At 42.7% G+C, this 18,652-nt stretch overlaps 1 protein-coding gene across 2 annotated transcripts in view; it reads left to right on the top strand.

The window, feature by feature from the left end:
- The window catches only part of UGT8 (UDP glycosyltransferase 8), a 50,728-nt gene that overhangs the window by 24,061 nt on the left and 8,015 nt on the right, over window positions 1-18,652 (top strand). For both annotated transcript variants that reach the window (XM_050895740.1, XM_050895741.1), the window contains exon 3: window positions 18,222-18,364. In XM_050895740.1, the coding sequence (XP_050751697.1) occupies window positions 18,222-18,364 (143 nt within the window). The remainder of the gene's footprint in view (window positions 1-18,221; window positions 18,365-18,652) is intronic.

Below are 18,652 nucleotides of genomic sequence, written 5' to 3'. Positions count from 1 at the left end.
GCAATTTTCTTTCAGTGTTTTTGCTATAGGGGTGTGCATGTATAGATACAGAGATACATCTTTGTACACACATAAATATATTTGGAGCCTTTTGAGAATATGCTTTTGTGTACTTTCTAAATTTACTCTGGAGCCACAGATGTTAATCTGTTACAATATCTCATGATGCAAGAAGGTGGAACAGTAAGTAAAATGTTTAATATAATCAGACTGACAGTGACCTTAAAATAGACCTGTGGGTAGAGTACATGCTGGCAAATATTTATTACAGTGGGGGGGGAAACCCCCTGTAATTATTTGTGAACTGAGACATTATTTACCTTCTCTGCAGTTTTATCGGGCAATTCATTCTTACAATGTTCCAAGTGTGGGATTTGATTGAATGTGAGAAAGACAAAGTGAGTGTGTTCGTCTCTTATCATATAATTTGTCTGTGCCTAAAGTGTTACGCGTAATCCACTGTGGTGTGTGTTGTAGGTAAATTATTGGGCAATCAGTTTGTTTTTACTGAACAGTTAGATAAAATTCATAACTGTTGCTTTATTCTGGCAGATTAAAATTGGATAGCTAGTGCTGTGACTGTTTTCAGCTATTGCTGCATCTGAGGCAGGAGCCTTTGCTAATTTATTTTCTGCAGTTTTTAGCCTGGTGCATTAAGGTAAGACAGAAGCAGAGCTGGTTCACGTTTCTGTGCTGGGCTGGAAATGGTGATGCTTCAGGAGCCGTCTTGTAAACGAAAGTGATGTTCCTGCCCAGAGATGATCCTCAGAAGAGGGACGTGTGGCTGGAGATAACAGCTCTAGCAGGCAAATTTAAGCTACTATTACAAGCCATTCAGGTCTCTTACATTCTCCAAAACTGCTTAGAAGTAGCCTAGTCCACTTTTTCTGGTAGAGAAGTATTAGGAGAAAAATCCATGTTGTGTTTTCAAGTCCAAAGTAGCTGCTCAACATAAAATACCCTAGCACCTCAGCAGTGGCACTGCTGCCTTGTTGGCAGAGAGAGTTTGTTGTTTTTGGGGGGTGGGAGTGTGGAAAAGGAAGGAAGTATTTAACCAAATCAGAATTCCTACAAATAACTGAAAAGCTCTAGTTCTCTGCTAATAAGTAACATCTTAAAGAAAAGGCAGAGAGTAATAATTAAACAATCAAAGAGGAGACAAAGGTCGAGGCCTTTTATGCTATTATGGGATGGCTGTTTAATTCTATGGGATGTGGTAGCTCTGTTTTGTCATTGCTCAGAGTCTGCACCTGTGTTTTTCTTAAACTTTCTTTAAAGAAAAAATAGAAAAACACAGCTTTAAAAGTAGCATGTAGCAGGGGGTGCTGAATATCCATGTCATGTAACAGCCCCAGTGGGAGGGGAAACAAACCTGACTCTTGCTTTGCTCTGTCCCTGTCCCATCTACATGAATATTTTGGTTCAGGGCAATGGAATAGTTTTATAAATCCTGCAATCAGTGCCACTTACTGCATGCGGGTTCCCTTTGTAGAGTATTTTTGGTGCAGGTAAACAAGATTTATTTTGGAGCATGTTAAGCTGGAAGCCTTATTTCACCTGCAAACCAAATGCTTGCTGGTGTCTGATAAGAGATGTAAGGGTCTGTAGCAGCATTGGCCTTTTGGATGGCTTTAAGTGATGCTCTTCATGGGGGGATGCTTGGATCGGGGACCATAATGGGTGTAGCCGAAGTCAAGCTGCTGGAGTGTGCACAGTGTATATGCAGAGCCTCTGCTGTGCTGGCATGGCGCTCAGAGGTAGGGGCAGGCTGCAGTCCCTGCAGGGACCGTATGTTAGCTGCGCATCTGACGTGTCAGCCGTGAAGTGAACTGGCCTTACCGGGCTACATCCTTACTGCCCTGCACAGGCCAGAAACCAGCAGTAGCTGATCATGCAGTTAGCTCGCGTGGTGGGCATGATTTTTAGCTGCTGTCGAGCTCTGTAGTAATTACGGCTGCAGCACGCAGCACCCAGCTGTGGTACGCAAAATGCAAATGTGTCTTCGGGTTGCAGCCTGCCCAGCCACCTCGGGAAGCCTTCGCCAGGCTCCAGTCCTCCTTTTTGCTCTCCCTCTAAGGCAGTGCCCCGATGTCGGTCTGTGCTTGGCACAGTGTCCCTCGGCACGCTGATCACTGCAACAGTGCCGAGGAGCAGGAGCCAAGAGCGAGTGAAGAGAGCAGCAGGTCCTTTGGAGGTCACCGCTCTGCCTGGCTCCCTGCAGTGCCTTGCGGCACGGAGCAGGCAGCTGGGAGCTTTCTCCTCGGCGTAGCAGGGTTAGTCTTGCCCTTTACAGAGAGGCAGTATGTCAGTCAGTGACTGAAATTCCCGATGATGGCATGTTTCCTTCTGTGCTCTTCTGATCCCTGCTGCAGGTGGATGAAGCTGAGTGTAACTTGTGTCACTGTTTCATCGTGGTGGGAGGGCTTCACAAAGCTCACCGTAGGCAATAGATACTGCACAGTTAGTTGTCTTCTGTGGTAGCTAGCATGCTATTTTCACTGGTTCAAGTGCGTGGATTCAGAAGGTGCCTCTTGTATAAATAGCGTGCTCTATAAAAGACAAGGAGATGGTTAATGTGGCTGGACCCATTACCCGTAAGTGAATAAAATCTTACATGCATGTGGGAAAGAGTCCAGGGTTTGTATAGTTAAGTCCAAAAAGAGCGTATTTTGAATTGCATAGAGGACAGTGCGAGCAGAATTAGCCTTAAAAGATCAAAAGCTAGAGACAGACCGAATAGCAAGTCTTTAAGGTCATTGCTGACTTAAACTATTAAGTGTATGGTGTTACCTGGCAGTATTTTCCAGATAATTGGCAGTGGCCACTAGGAAAGTAAAAGGCTCCTCTGCCTCCTTATTACACTTCTCCAGAGGGATCTTGTGAAGCTGAATGAAGCTGTTTTTTTTAAAGTAACAGATGTTTTAAGAACATGGGGAAACCTCTTCCATGGCATTTATATCTTGTGACTAGGTTGATATGTAGTTAGGCATTAATCAGCCTGATAAGATATGTCCTTGAATCAGGGTAGAAACCCAACTGGTGCTACAAGCAGCCACCTCGGGAAGTACCTGGTCCCTGGTGAGGAGGGGACAGAGGGCACTGGAAATGAGCAGGCATCTCTGCTGCAAGAAAAGCAGCTGAACAGTGTTTCAAAAGGACTCCTTTCCATCAAGTGGTTGATGGTGTTAGGTGCATTTGGACATAGGTTGGATCCTGCAGTTTGGATGCAGTTGTACTTGAGATAATCTGTGTCAGTGTTTACCAAAAAAAAAATCACAAATTAAAATGATGCATACCCTGTGGTTTGTAAGTTGAACTGCTGCTTTTTTGCATCTGCACAGTTTTTAAAGTTTCATAACTACCTCTGTGTAACACTGCTTTTTTCAGTGCAGATCTTGAGGTGGTACTTTGGACTGAATGCCATTTGTTGTTGATAGGAAGAGAAACAAATGACAGTTCTTTTTTTAAATCATCTGTACCTGAGTAAAATAAATTTATGCTACAAAGGAGGATGTTCAGGTTTCAGAATTAGAAGCTGTCCTTTCAGCCATAGCTGTCAACAAATAGTAATTACAGTAACTTACTCATTCCTCCCTGTAGATCTCTTATCTAATCTTGTTTATTATATAGATCTATATGTAACAAATTGGTGTCTTCGAAATATCTTCACTAAAATTTTTTTCCGGAGTCTTGCTGACAGTTGTGTGTTTACTAGGTGTGTTAGCTGATACTGGTATTTATCTTTAAAATTAGGTGAAAGAATAAAGATCTGTTTTATTCCTTAGATCACATTCTTCTCCTTCATTGAAATTCAAGGACACCGTCTATAAGCTCTTGCAGACTGTAGCAGTAGATTTTTGCGCGTGGCATAGCACCATCATTTTGGGTTTTTTTTTTAAAGTCTGGGGAATAGTTCTTATGGAGCTACTTTTGACAGTACATTTCTGGTGATGTGAAGCAATTCTAGAGCTGTTTTAAAATGTATGTGATTGTCAGCTGGGGAGGCAAAAAGTCTTTTAAGGATGACAGAGATTATGGAGCACTGTGTAAATTCTCTGCTGAACCATATGATCATGTATTTTGGCTCTGAAATATATTTCCACATAAAGCTCCCCCCCGTCCCTGCCAGTTGATGTTTTGCTACACAAGTGTTGCCTGAGCTCTTCAGGTACACACAGTAATAAAACTGCCGTAGTCTCCAGTCTCAGATGCTCCAGTATGGCTAGGTTGACGAACCATGTCTATTCCTGCTATACTGCTGCATTTCAAATTCAGGAAGGTATGTGACTCAGCATCTGCCTGTGTAGTGTAAGACGCAGGGAAAAGGATGCAGGGCTGATTTCAGAAGTCAGTTAAGTATCTCCAGTAAAACTTGGTCAGGAAGGCAGGTCCTCCAAGTACACATGCCAAATGTAAGCTGGCACCCAGTGGTCTGATGAACACCAAACCTCTTCAGCAAGCCTGTGCTGTCCATCAAAAAGCAAGTTTACTTGGTTCATGGATAGTAGTATGAAGTGGTTATTTCTTCAGCTCAGGTGATTGTGTGTATTGGGAATGGAAAATGCAAGGTTCAGACCTCGGATGTTGCATAGGTCAAATTATGAAAGTTAAAAGCAACAGAAGTTATTTTACTATATTTCTTTATTTACAAATAATCAAACAGGTTAATATAAGCTACTGTTATAAACAGGTTTTCTGGCTCTTAAATATTCTATTTCATCATTTTCCTATTGGAATGCACAAATGAACAAGACTTACTCACTTTGGTAATGTGCAGTGCTTTAACTGTGAGTGTCACTTGCAAATTTTTAAGGCTGACTTGTGTGTAGGACAAATCATGAGCTAGTGTTTTTTCTATGGTCTACTTCTCTAGCATACTGTAGGATAATTTCTAACATTATGTAGAGAAACAGAAGATGGGAACTTATTTCCAAAGGCATACTTCTTTCTGTAGTATTTGGAACGTGCTTGAGTTTGAACACCATGTTTGTATAATTTGGGAAATTGAGATGTGTTCAAAGCTGACATTTAAGAGGAGCAAGCCTAATTATTAATATTATTGACTTAAAAAAAAAAAATCTTTGGTCAAGCCAACTTTTCTTTTCAGATGTCCTAGTTGCTTAAAGGTTAAGTGAGGTGGATAACTCATGTTTGGCTAATAATCTGCTTGGGCATTTATATATCGTGTGGCTGGGTTAGTGTTAGACAGCACCTGTTGTTTGGGGTGGTAAGGTGTCTGTGGCAGGGGCTTCCAGGAGAGGATGGAGTCTTCTGAGGAAGAACCGAATGTGATGGATGGGGAGGAGAAGGGACAGTCCCACGCCTGGCTCCCTGCCCCGGTGTTAGTGGCTGAGAGCAGGTGGTACGTAACGTCTTCCATCGTGTGGCTTCAAGCACCTCTTACCTGACCTTTTGAAGAGTGCTGGGAAAATCAGTAATGTATCTTCAGCGTCTCTGCCTAAAAAAGCATCTGTCTTCCAAATAATGCCGTTCTCATTAAAAGCTTGTCTTCAGGGGAATCATAGTTTCAGGGAGTCAGTTCATGTTTGGCTGAAACCTGGTGTGCAATCATTTTTTCAGTGCCCAGGTTCAGTCGATGTACTTTACAGATGACCTGAAGTGTAAAGTCTTCTTTCATATCCTGACTGAGCAATCCTGATGGTGAGCTGCTTGTAGGTCACAGCAGCACCTTGAACAGAAGTTTCGTTATTAACAATGTTGTCCTAATAGTTTTGGGTTTTTAGTTTTTTTAAAACTTCTGAGTAGAATTTTTTTTAATGCAGCAATATACCTTTGTAACTGAATATTAACCTTCACCTGCTGCTTTGCTGCCGGTTGTAGCTCCATTGCATCTCCCCGAGTTTTCCCAGGCTGTGTGCAGCCTGCCTGGGGGATGCTGTGGGGCAGCGTGCTGTGCCGGGGTTAGATAACCCTGATCTGGGGGGGTGGAGGCGGGATACATGGCAGCTGCTGCGGGGATTCATCCTGTGTAGTACTGTGCTGCTCGCACTGCCAGCCCTGCCTGCATCCAGACCTGTAAGAGGTGAAAATGGGGAATTGCTCAGCGAGTTCCAGTGTGGTGCTTGGTGTCTCTTCATGCTTTTTGCACAAAGGTGAGGAGGGACGCATGTGGATGGGGCCCTCCTAAGAGTTTGAGTGCAATTCTGGTCACCCCAACCAAGTGGAGGAGCAGAGGAGGAGATTAGGGAGGTCTTATTGAAGGATGTGAGATCTTATCACTTAAACACAGGCTCAGAAGCCAGCTGATCTTAAGCTTATTAAAGAAGGGGTGATGACTGACAGCCTGTTTAAAATATATAAACATTATATAAAAATACATTATGTGTGTGTATCTATGTGTATATACACGCACACATATATATGTGTTCATGTGTATATATATGTTTATTAATCTTAAAAAGGAGGGGAAGGGAGGAGGTAAGCTCCAGGGAGAAAGAAAAGCTATTTAATCTGAAGAGGAAATGAAGAAGAACTTGCCATTATTAAATCAAAGCTGCAGGTTAGAATTATATCTCCTACCATCCACAGAGCACAGGTGTCGTACTGGAACAATGAAAGACAAAATTTCCCACCCAGATTAGTTTATAATGTGAATTTATGGATGGGGCTATATGTCAGTATCTGTAATACAGAGGTCTGGATTAAAATTCAGCTGCTTTTCAATTTTCTTCTTACTGTATTCGCTGCAATTTAATTTGACCCAATGTTCTACAGATGGAGTAAGTAAAAACACTCTCCATACTTAAAATTGTCTTTTCTTAACTGTTACTTGTACAGCTTTTCTCCTACATATGCAACTCCTGAAACTGTAGGAGGACTGGCAAAACCTTGGTTTGCAGTTATGTTTGATAATCATAAACTCTTCTGTTTATGCTTGCAAGTTATACAACAGGGCTTCATGCTTAAGGGAAGTGAATGGGTTTTTTGGTATTTTTTTAATAGAATACTGCCTCTGGGATAATGTCGACAAGGTTTTCAACTTGAACCCTGGATTTGAGGATACTTCTGCTGCACCTGCTACTCTATGCAGTGATTTTAATAACCTCTCTTGAAGGGCAAGCTTCTTATTTTCGACTACCTTCCATTCATTTGAAAGGCAAGGTTGCTTTCCCAGGGTGCTTGCCAAAGGTCCAGTGAGTAATGGATTTTTGACGGAGAGTGTTGCATCAGGGAAGTACTTGCGCGGCAGTTTTCTGGTTGACCTCTAGTTTTTAGGTAGCCTGTGTTCTCAGAGGCTTCATTGGATATGCCTGTAACTCTAGAGAGGGCTGAGATAAGGGAGAAAAGACAAAGGCTTGCGGTACTGTATTTCTTGCCTGCGTTTTTGAGTCTGAATTTCATTCCTCTTTAAAGTTAAATGGACTCAAACAGTCTGTCGGTATTGGATGTTAAATGGGAAAAGTCAGTAGAGGTCAGGGACAAGAAAATGCAATGTTTTAGACATTGAAAAGCTTCATAAGGCTTTAAAGACATTTTTTCCCCAATGCGTTTTGATAAGCCAAATATGCAGTGTATATATACACACCAAATAATTAGGAAGAAACATAAAAGGAAAAAGTCTGTTTCAACAGGGCTGAATCTGTGTATAATATTGAAGAAGCACTTTATCAACAGCATTGTTCAATTAATGTGACGACAGTGCACTTAGTGCTTGGGGTCCTAATAGAAAACAGTTCGGATCTTACAGTTTGTTTCCCAACCGAGAGTGTTAGCATGGCTTTAACCAGCAAGAAAATAGAGGAATTTAGTCTAATGTCATAATCTGAATATGCTTTTTTAATGTCTAAGTATTGTTTTTGGAATTATCTTACTCTATGCTAATATGAACTACAAAATAGGAAAAAAGTGAATATTAACTGCATGGACTTTGTGTATGGTAGATCTCATTAATAGAATGAGATTTACCGACATCTTAATAGTATATGGTGCAGGTCAGCCAACATCAATATATCTAGGGAAGACAAGATACAAACTTACTGAGACTTTACAAATATCCCACCTTTTCTGTTTCATCTTTAGAAGTTTCAGTTTGACTTCAGACAGCAGCATAAATGGAGAGGAGAGGGGGAGAGACCAGAAAAAATATGTTTAGTTACAAGTTAGCAACAGAGAGGCGGCTGGTGGCTGACAGCACCTTGTACCCAAGGAAAGAGAACAACTAACTTGCAATTAATCCAGAGGGAAGTAGTGGGGAAATGGGGGAAGGATCTTGTCCTGGTTGGGAGCAGCGTGGCTGCTGTTAATTGAACTGACTGAGCCTGACACAAAAAGGAAAAAAACCTGATAAAATGGACGAGCATGTTTGCCTTGTGACCATCGCTTTTGAAAGGCAGGAATTTAGTTAGTAGAAAAATAACCTTCAGAGTGTGAGATACGCGCTAGCTGATGCAGAGATGTTTGGCTGAGCCAGCAGACAGCAGCTGGATGTGTTGAGCCAGGGAGGTGCGAGCCATCCTCTGCTCGGTGCAGTTGGGTGTTTTGCTGTGGTGTCCCATGTCCTTTGCTTGTTAGAACAAATGAAACCCCCCTATTTTTGGTTGTAAACAGATTTACAAATTTATGGCAAGTAAATAAAAACAGCATACTTTACCTGAAGTGATGGTGTTTCTCTGGGTTTGCTGTGGACTGACATGTTATTTTATAACTTTCAGATTATATGATAGGACCCCATTTGTTCAGTGATAGTAACAGTCATATAATGGCATCTGTATGACCTTTAACTGCCTGTGCTGAAATGTTGTTTTTTAGTAAAATTTGAATTGAGGTTGAAAATGTATTAATATAGCATTTAAATATTTCACATGAGAGAAGTACTATTTAGAAGATGCCAGAAAAGTTAGGACACTAATAAAAATGGTCTGTGTACCTTTCTGTTTGTTTATCAGTGAGTATCTCCTTTCTAAAGATCACTTTATGTGGCTTCTTATTTATTTATTTTGAAATAGATCTGGTTTTGTCTACTCTAAGCAGCATTTTGTAGTAGAAGTTGCATGGTATGCCTGTGCTCTCCATTGGGGAATGGCGGTTTGCAACCATATTCAAAGAACAGGCATTTGTGCTATTACACATTTGAATCGAGCAGCTGAACAGGGAGAGCTTCGGATATTAAACCCGGTTATGTTTGTATTTGTGTACTTTGTTTATCTGAAACAAAGCCCAGTATTAGGCACCACTGGTTACTGCCAGCTGGGTCCTCACTCTATAGTCACAGCTGTGCATTTAGCATCTAAGCCTGCTAAGAATAGCTAATTAGAAAATCAAACAGAACAAAGCTCACATAGTAGGGTTGGCACAATAGCATTCCTGTCTGAGAATGGTAAAAAGATGTATTTTTTTATCCCCCTCCCCCCTGTGCCTATAGCACAGCATAGATTAAATAAGTGCTTATTCTCCCTCTGCAAGCACAGGGAGAACCTCAGTAAAAGACCAGTACATACTCAAAAACCTTCACTCTTCAGTAACAGTATCACACAGAAATCATTACTCATAGCCAACTAAACTCAGAAAAGAGAACAAGGCAAGGTCGTAGTGTCTGCTCCTGTGCAAAGCTCTGACTGCAATAAATATTACCCACGTTGAAAAAGGAGAAGCCTCCTCAGGCAGCCCATGAACAGTGTATATGACAAACTCAAGGCAGTGTTTTAAAAGCAAGCATGCAACTTCTGGGAGAGGTGAAATGGCCCCAAGGCCAGTCTGCTACCATGTGAAAGCTCCCTGCCCAGGGAAGGAAGGGAGTAGGAGCTGACCGCCTTTGCCTGGTCTGTGCAAGTGCCATACCTCTGAGACCTGTAAGTGTGTTTAAGTATCACTTATTAAAAGGATTTAGAAAGCGCATCTGATGTGGAATACGGTCGAAGATAAATCAGTACCTCCTTTCAGACTCAGTGTGCCAGGATCAGTCAGTCAATGTAAGTGACACTACCTATTTGAATGAATAGGTAGGGAGCTTCAAAAGAAAGTTTATCATTTCAGTCTCCTACTCTTCTACTATTTTGCCCAAAGAACATGCATTTGCACAGAAATTAACATGAAAACAGGCAGAGGCTTCACAGAGTTTGGCACAGTGTTGTAATTGGCGCTCCCTTAAGTATTTCATACCATAGCATGCATTGATTATTTTTTAAAATGACTTAAGTGAAAATGGTAATTAATGTATTAGATGATATTTTGTTGGGGATGTGTATAAGGCTATAATTGGATGAAAACCAAAATTCAGTTAGAAAATGTAGTTCACAATTCATTTCAGAAACTGAACATGGGCTGTAGTAGACTTGACAGGTTTTCTGTCTTTCACAAGGGCTAACCTCATCTGAGGTCATACTGTGCCTGGTGAGGAGATGGGGTGGGCAAGAAGAGGTGTGATGTGTCTAGCTGTAGGTGCTCAGATTTATCCTTTGGATGAGCTGCTCCACTGACTGAGATAGCCTGGAGAAAACAGCCTCCCTCACTCAAGTCATTTTTGCAAATACCTCTCCAATCCCAGACTTTTCAGTGATGTTGAAGTGTCTTAAACTTTCTGGAAAATCCTGGTATGCACCTGTGTATCTAGCTTAATACTTCATTAATGTCAGCTTGTTTTCAGTGTGAACTTACAAAGAAGAGTAATTACATTTTTAATGCTTCTTCAACTACAAGTTATGTGAGTGCCTGATGTAAGTTTTCTCAGATATTCTATTGAAAATTTTGCTTTCAAATTCATCGAGGTTGGGGGGTTATAACTGATTGAGGCTTAATTCCTAGTTTGGAAGGGGAAAGCCAGGTCTCTGTTTCTAAGCTGCCCGTCAAGTTTGCAGGGTAGCCTCAGCGAAGCAATGTTGTCTGCTGGCTATGCTAGGACTTCAAGTAACTGAGGCAAGAGTTTTTCTTTCTACACAACAAAAACTGAAAATACTTATATTTGGGGAGAAAGAGTGATCAGGTGCTCTGTTACAGTCACTGAAAGAGATAACCATTTAAAGAAACACTTGCCTTTATGATGTATATGTAAAGTCTGAATTAACTGCAAAAGTCAAAGGTGTTTCCTTCTCACTTCTGTGTTCAGTTGAAGTTTGAAGAAGAGTTTGAGGAAGGCTCAATAATGCAGCTAGTCATGTAATAACCTGCATCCCCAGACCTTTACTGTAGGTTTAGACCTCAAAAGTTGTAATTTCAAATATTAAGTATCTTTTCCTTGCATTAAAGAGAACACACTGAATTTACAGCAAACCTGACCATTGTTTAAACTGGGCAAAAGGACGTCTCTTTCCTGCTGTAAGCAAGGAGCTGTAAAATGCTGCCCGAACAGGGAACGCCGCTTTTAATGAAGGCAGCTCTGGTGACTCATCCTGACTCAGTGCGTTTTCATGCAGTGTGTAATTAGATTGAGAAAACACACTGTGCAGGAGTTCAAAAGTGTAAGTGGATTTAAGAAAAAGAAAGGAGTGAATTCATAGGGGATGAGCCTAGGTGTCTGTGAAACTGTAGCGTACAGTGTTGGGGTGGTGGTTTCATTGAGACTGGTACTTGGGGTGTTAGGGCTAATATGGCCTTAATGAATGGAAAGGTAGGAAGGTCACTAGAGGCTATAATGGCTAGATATGCTGAAATTGTAGGCAAACAAAATTGTCCTGTGACATCAGTGTGTTCTCTTCCACGATTCAGGTTTTGCGAGAATTGCTCAAAGCTTGTATTTTGCACTGCTCGTCCTGCATCACCGTCACTGTGGTGCGCTTCCTCAAGTAAACATTAGGAACGTATATGCACGAATTAAGTGATGTACATAGCCATACTAACAATGCTGATGATGTATTTAGTCTCTTGCATGTGCCAAGATCATAGCCTGCTTTTTATCTACTGTATCACTTCTATGTGTTGTATGCCACATAAAGAACAGGGAAAGTACAAGAAAATACTGAGCCTTTGTGCCATGGCCCAGCTAATTGTACCAGGATGTTCAGATCTATCTTGCAACCAAAGACCTGTGAATGCCCCTCACTTGGATTCCGTTTCACTAGATCTTCAGTTTAGAAAGTCTGTACTAAAAAGCTGTCGGGAGAAATAATTCTAAGATGTTAAAGGAACCTGAGAATAATGGACTCCTCCAGGTCACAAACTCAGGGAGCTCTACAAGGAGGCAGTGTAAGTCCCCTGTTCTTAATTTCCTGATTTTTACCTGACTCTTGCATTTTTAGCAATGCTTAGCGATCCCATTTAATTAAGGCTATGTTATACCAGGAATTAGACAGATGTATGCGAGGAGAACCATTGCCCTGACAAGTCTGTAGTTCATTTTCTGCAGCCCATGCATGGTACTGATCTCCAGCACCCCTCTGGGGAGGCAGATTGGAAAGCGGCTGCAGATCAGAAGGCAGGCAAACAATTCCTCTTACTACCAGCACGATGTAAAGCTTAAGTAAAATTAGGACAAATTTGAGGGGGGGGGGAGAACCTTTCAGTTGATGTCAAAATATGACAAGCTGAGTTGAAACTCTCGTGGATCTTCTTGAGGTTAGCGCAGGACAGCTTTGACCCTGACTGCGTAAGGAATCAAAGTCATATTCTTTCTAATTTAGCATCCTAAAAGAAACCCCGAGGATAATTTCAAGTTCCTTTGCTTCTGATTTGGGTTGGCCAGACATCATTCAGCTCTGGTCTGGAAGCCCATGGTAGCTGTGTAGGCTGTTGTTTTGTCTGAGCTAAGTCCCTGCCTGTTGCACTTGTGTTAATTGTTATGTACCTGTTGGATCAGAGTTGATTTGCACCTGACCAACTCAGAACATGGCAAACCTCATTTCACTTGTCTCTTCCTTGTGTGAACCTGTCTGTGCACACAGAGGAAGCATGCCTGATTTCTGAAGTTAATTAAGATCTTCCCATGCAAACCTTTTGTTGCTTGGATCCCAGTTTGAGAGCTTGTGAGTGTGTATTTGTGTGTTGGCACACTTAGGAAGTGGGTCAGGAGAGGTAGCACTTGGACAATAAGCTTCAGTTTATACAAAATAGAACAGTTTGTATTCTGTTGACTTTTAATTTTTTTTGTGTAATCCCATTTAATATGGCAAACAAATGCCATCTCTTGAGCCTGATGGCAGGATCTTGTGTTACCTGTCAAGATTTTAAGTACCCCTTTGTACGTGTTATGTTCCACTGAAGCATTGGGATTACCTTCAAAGGGAAGGGTTACAAAGGTTTGGCTGTGAAATCAGCCATAATAACATGAAGCAGATTGCTTTGCTATTGCACAACAATAAAAGGCAAAAGCCGGTTTGTAGGGTGACTAATTCCATGGTACATAGTAAAGTTCCTTTCTTTTTTCTTCTACATAAAATTCTAAGTACTTAATAGCTATTTGTTATTATACATGGGGATTTCTGAATGCTATTTTAGAAATTCCATTATAAGGAAATAGTTTATACCTCCTCTGTGTTTACATAATGATGTGTAATTCTTATGTGAATACATCAGAGTTGTGAAGTCTCATAGAATTTCTAATTAAGCACAGAGGAGCAGTAGCCTTGGGAGCTGTTCCTCAGCTACAACAGACCTCTAGCAGCATAACCCATGTGTCTGACGAAGCGTAAGTAGTCACAGGTAGGACTTCCTGATGCTGCATGAGAAATATTTGAGCAGTAGTGCCAGCTATCCTGTTTCTGTCCATATAAAAGCAAACATGCCTCCAGCTGCACTCTGTGCCACTGATCACAACCGTTTGGGCCCTGCAGTTTAGCCAGTTTTCAGTCCCACCTCACTGTCTGTCTGTGTAGCCAGTACCTCATCAGCTTGTCTGCAAGGTAGGAGGCAGTGCTGAAAGCCTTACTCAGGTCAAAGTAAATAACATTCACTGCTCTCACTTCATTCACTGAGCCAGTTTTCTCACTGTAGGAGGTGGTCAGGTTGATGAAGCTGACTTCCCCTCCATAAATCCATGCTGACTGCTCCGTTCATCTTGTCCTTAATATGTTTGGAAATGACCTCCAGGGTTATTTGCTCCATCACCTTCCAGGGATCAAGGTGAGGCTGAGCAGCCCATTCCCTGGATCTTCCTTCATGATAATGCAAGTGACACTTGCTTTTTCTTCTCCTTCCCTGCCCCGCCCCCCCCCCCCCCCCCCCCCCAATTCCACAGGAATCTCCTCCAATTGCCCTGACCTTTCAAAGATGATCAAGAGTGGCCTTGCAGTGACATTGGCCAGCTCTTGATTGCCTACTGGCACTTCTGGGTGTATCCTATCAGGTCCCATATACTTGTGTATGTCCAGTTAATTTGAAAGCCTGATTTTCCACTGAGGGTGGGTCTTCCTTGCTCCAGACTTTCCCTCTGGTCTGAGGGACCTGGGATTGCTGAAGGCCAGCCTTACCAGTAAAGGCTGAGACGAAGAAAGCATGAAGTACCTTGGCCTTACCATATTTTTTTGTCACCGGGTCCCTTGTCATATTCAGCAGTGGGCCCATGGTTCCCCTGGTCTTCCTTTTGCTGCTCATGTAGCTTGCTGCCCTTCATGTCCCTTACCAGATTCAGCTGCAAATGGGCTTTGGCTTTCCAAACCCCATCCCCGCAAGCCCAGGCAGTGCCTGTATATTCCCTGCAGGCCACCTGTCCCTGTTTCTACCTCATGTATGCTTCCTTTTTACATCTGAGTCTTGCCAGGAGTCCTTTGTTCATCCTCCTGTCACCTTTGCTTAACTTCCTGCTTATCAGGATGGACCATGCTTGAGCTTGGAGGAGGTGATGCTTGAATATCAACCAGCTCTCCTGAACCTCTCCTCTCTCCAGGGCTGTATCCCACAGGATTCTTCCAAGCAGGTCTCTGAAGAGGCCAGAGTCAGTTCTCTTGAAGTCCAGGAGATGCTGCTGTTGTCTTCCTTGCCTTCTCAGTATCCTGAACTCCTTCATCTCATGGTCATTGCAGCCAAGCCTGCCCCTGACCTTTGCATCCCAGACAAGGTCTTCCTTGTTTGTATGTTTGAGGTCCAGTAGAGTGTCTCCTCTTGTTGGCTTCTTGAGCACCTGTGTCATGGAGTTGTCATCAAAAAGACACTCCAGAAATCTCCAGGTTTCTGCCCTTCCAGCAGGTATCAGGGTGGGTGAGTGCCCTATGAAGACCAGCGCCTGTGAATGTTGGGCTTCTTCCAGTTGTCAGAAGAAAACCACCTTGTAACAGGTGACTTCAGCTCTCAGAATATAACTTGATCGAATGTCACAAATGGGCAGAGAGTTGTCTTTTACGGCATGGTACTTGATTGCTTTTCAGAATGGTTTGTCCTAGAGACCACAAAAGGTTATTTTCTATTTAGCTTTAAAGAACAGATAGGAAATAGTTCAAGATGTAGCTAGTTGAACCACTAAGTAAAAGTGACTATAATCATAGAATTGTAGAATGGTTTGGGTTGGAAGGGACCTTGAAGATCATCTAGTTCCAGCACCCCTGCAATGGGCAGGGACACCTTCCACTAGACCAGGTTGCTCAAAGCCCTATCCAACCTGGCCTTGAACACTTCCAGGGAGGAGGCATCCACAACCTCTCTGGGCAACCTGTTCCAGTGCCTCACTGCCCTCACAGTGAAGAATTTCTTCCTTACATCTAATCTAAACTACCCTCTTTCAGTTTAAAGCCATTACCCCTTGTCCTATCAGTACATGCCCCTGTAAAAAGTCCCTCTCTAGCTTTCTTGTAGCCCCACTTTAGGTACTGGAAGGCTGCTGTAAGGTCTCCCCGGAGCCTTCTCTTCTCCAGGCTGAACAACCCCAACTCTCTCAGCCTGTCTTCATAGGAGAGGTGCTTCAGCCCTCTGATCATCTTTGTGGCCCTCCTCTGGACTTGCTCTAACAGGTCCTTGTCCTTCTGATGTTGGGGGCCCCAGAGCTGAACGCAGTACTCCAGGTGGGATCTCAGGAGAGTGGAGTAGAGGGGGAGAATCACCTCCCTTGACCTGCTGGTCACTTCTTTTGATGCAGCCCAGGATAGGGTTGGCTTTCTGGGCTGCAAGCGCGCATTGCCAAGTCATGTTGAGCTTCTTGTCAACCAACACCCCCAGGTCCTTCTCCTCAGGGCTGCTCTCAGTCCATTCTCTGCGCAGCCTGTATTTGTGCATTTGCAAATTTGTGTATATGCATTTGCAGTATGCCTTAGGTCCTTAAGTAAAATTCAAGGACGAACTTTAAATAAATCACAAAACCACTTGGAAACTTTCATGTCAGAAGTTCAGCCCATAATAAATGATTCAGCTTCGAGGCAGGTCGCAGACACTTCTCTTTTCCCTTCTCCCTTCCTACACAGATGTAGGGAAAAAAAGGAAAAGCAAGTGCACTGCAAAAGGATGAAGAAAAACGAAAAAGTGTGGATTCTAGAGCAAATGGAAATCCCTTTTTCACTGCATAGCAGAGACTAGTGTACAACCCCCAGTGTAATGTGCAGGTCTTTGTTATGCCTGCTGGTTTTTGTGGTAGCTTTTGTGGTTTTGTGCTCAGATACGATAGCACAGCATTACTCTATTACTGTCTGGCCTGCTATTTATTACCAGGACAAGAGGCGCATTGTGAACAGGGCTCTTAATTTTCTTTTTACTCATTTCCTATTGCTCTACTGGTGTTGAGCAGGCTTACGCTTAAATTTGGTGAGACCAGAATTAAACCATATCGTGGGAAATACAAGATATTCTTTGGCAGACTGACATATCTGTATGTCAGTGGTATAATTTTTTAGTTCCCACTGCTAATAGTTGCATTGGAAAAAACAGAATTTAAATCTGTTTTCAAAAGCAAGGGGGTACACTGAGGCTTTAACCTTTTTTCCATCATTTCCCCCCTCCCCTGAAGCCAAATGACACTGTTCTTGTGTCTGAGACTTGTTTAGCTGGCAGCTCTGTGCTCTCTCATATGCTAGGGTGGTTTTTTCTCTGACCCTGCAGAGCCCTGCTGTCCTGGTGGTGATCAGCAGTGGCGTCTGCTGGCTTGCCTTGTCATCAGCGACGCAAACCCCGTTTCCACCAAGTCGTTCCTGGTGTTTGGATGTTGCGGTCTCCTTTGCAACTTAACTGTGGCTTGCCTGAAGCATCAGCTGTGAAGGAATTACCTGTGGCTGGACCCAAGGCACTGAGGTGTTCAGTGCAATGAAACCCTGGACGAGCCGTGGTTGTGCATAGGGTGCTCCTGCCGGTGACCGCCTGTGGGCTGAGCATATCTCGGTGAGAGCCCTAAAACCCTGTGCAGCAGAAGGCAGAGGGCCTGACCCTGCTGCAGAAGAAGGGTCGCAGGGTGCCCTGCTGTAAAAGCTGCTGCCTCCCAACTTGAACCTCATGGCGTGGCCGTCAGGTTACCCCCAGGAGACTGATGTTGGTTCTGCTTTTGGAGTTCTTCTGAGCAGAGCAGTGCTGCAAACCTCTGCTTTCAGCATTGTTGCCTTCCTTGCCTAAGTTGAGGCAGGCCTTGAATCAAGAGGGTCAGCAAAAATTGTGTTGCAACAGACTCAATTTCAGAGTAATTACAGGAGGAGGATGAGCTTAAGGATGTAAAGGGCTTTGGCCTTTGTTACACTTGTGTATATTTAATATAATACTGGTAACTTGTTGTGGGAGAGGCACACAGTTAGGTCTAAGATAAAGTATATAGGTCCAAGAAAGAGGGATATCCACCCTGTACTTGCCATACAGATGCAATATTGTTCCTTGCTCCTTGAAATAATGAAGCAGTGGAAACCAAAGGTGGTTTTCTTTGAAGCTCTGGCTTCTTTCAAGTTGTGTTTATTCTTTTTACATAAATGAAAGAAAAACAAGCCTTTTGAAGTACTCTCACTTTCTGTAAGGCTAAAAATCACACAGTTAAGTCCCAGACTTCATTCCTGTATTTCCTGTGCTGTACTTCCAGGCTGATACTATGAGGTAGATCTGTTTATATTTTGTTGAGTTAAAATGTAATGTGTTAACTTCTGAATGTGTGTCAGCTAGTATGTTAAGAAAGGACAAATTGTCTTATGAAACTGGTTGTTAATACGGAAGCTAAAACAAACCCGGAAGAGTTTGGCTGTTCATAGCCTGTACCATGGATTCTCAATCATCGAGTCATTGTACTCGGTGATTTCTAAAATGTTTATGACTTCTGAAACTTGGCTTGTGAAGTAACATAGGGACTAACAACTGTTCTTACTAAGCGGTGTTTCTTTAATCTGTTTCTGTGGTTTACCTATGCTTCTGCAGTGCTCAGTATAAACTTTTCACTTTAACAGGATCTCCAAACGTGGGTGAGTGGTGCTAACGAAAATGGCTTTGTCCTTGTCTCATTTGGAGCTGGAGTGAAATACCTGTCAGAAGATATAGCAAATAAGTTAGCACATGCTCTGGCAAGACTGCCTCAGAGAGTTATTTGGAGGTAAGTGCAATGGCAGATGTACTTGGGGTGATTTGAAGCACACTTATTTCCTATTGTGCCATCTTGATCTAGAGTTGCAGAAGCTGAAATTGAGACAGTCTGGGTGGCACAGAGGACCTGACTCTTTTGAAAGACGCTCTTCGTGGAAATGTTGCAGTCCCCTGGTAGTAAGGAGGAACAATGATTTTGTGGCAGAATAAGGCATAGGTTATACTCCTATGCTGAGTTTGTATCCTAGAAGGATTGGGGACAGTGAAAAGAGTCTGAGGTTATAACATTTGTGACATA

This window comes from Gymnogyps californianus, chromosome 4 (genome assembly GCF_018139145.2).
Source record: "Gymnogyps californianus isolate 813 chromosome 4, ASM1813914v2, whole genome shotgun sequence".
Lineage (NCBI taxonomy): Eukaryota > Metazoa > Chordata > Aves > Accipitriformes > Cathartidae > Gymnogyps > Gymnogyps californianus.
This window is presented reverse-complemented; position numbering and strand designations above follow the sequence as displayed.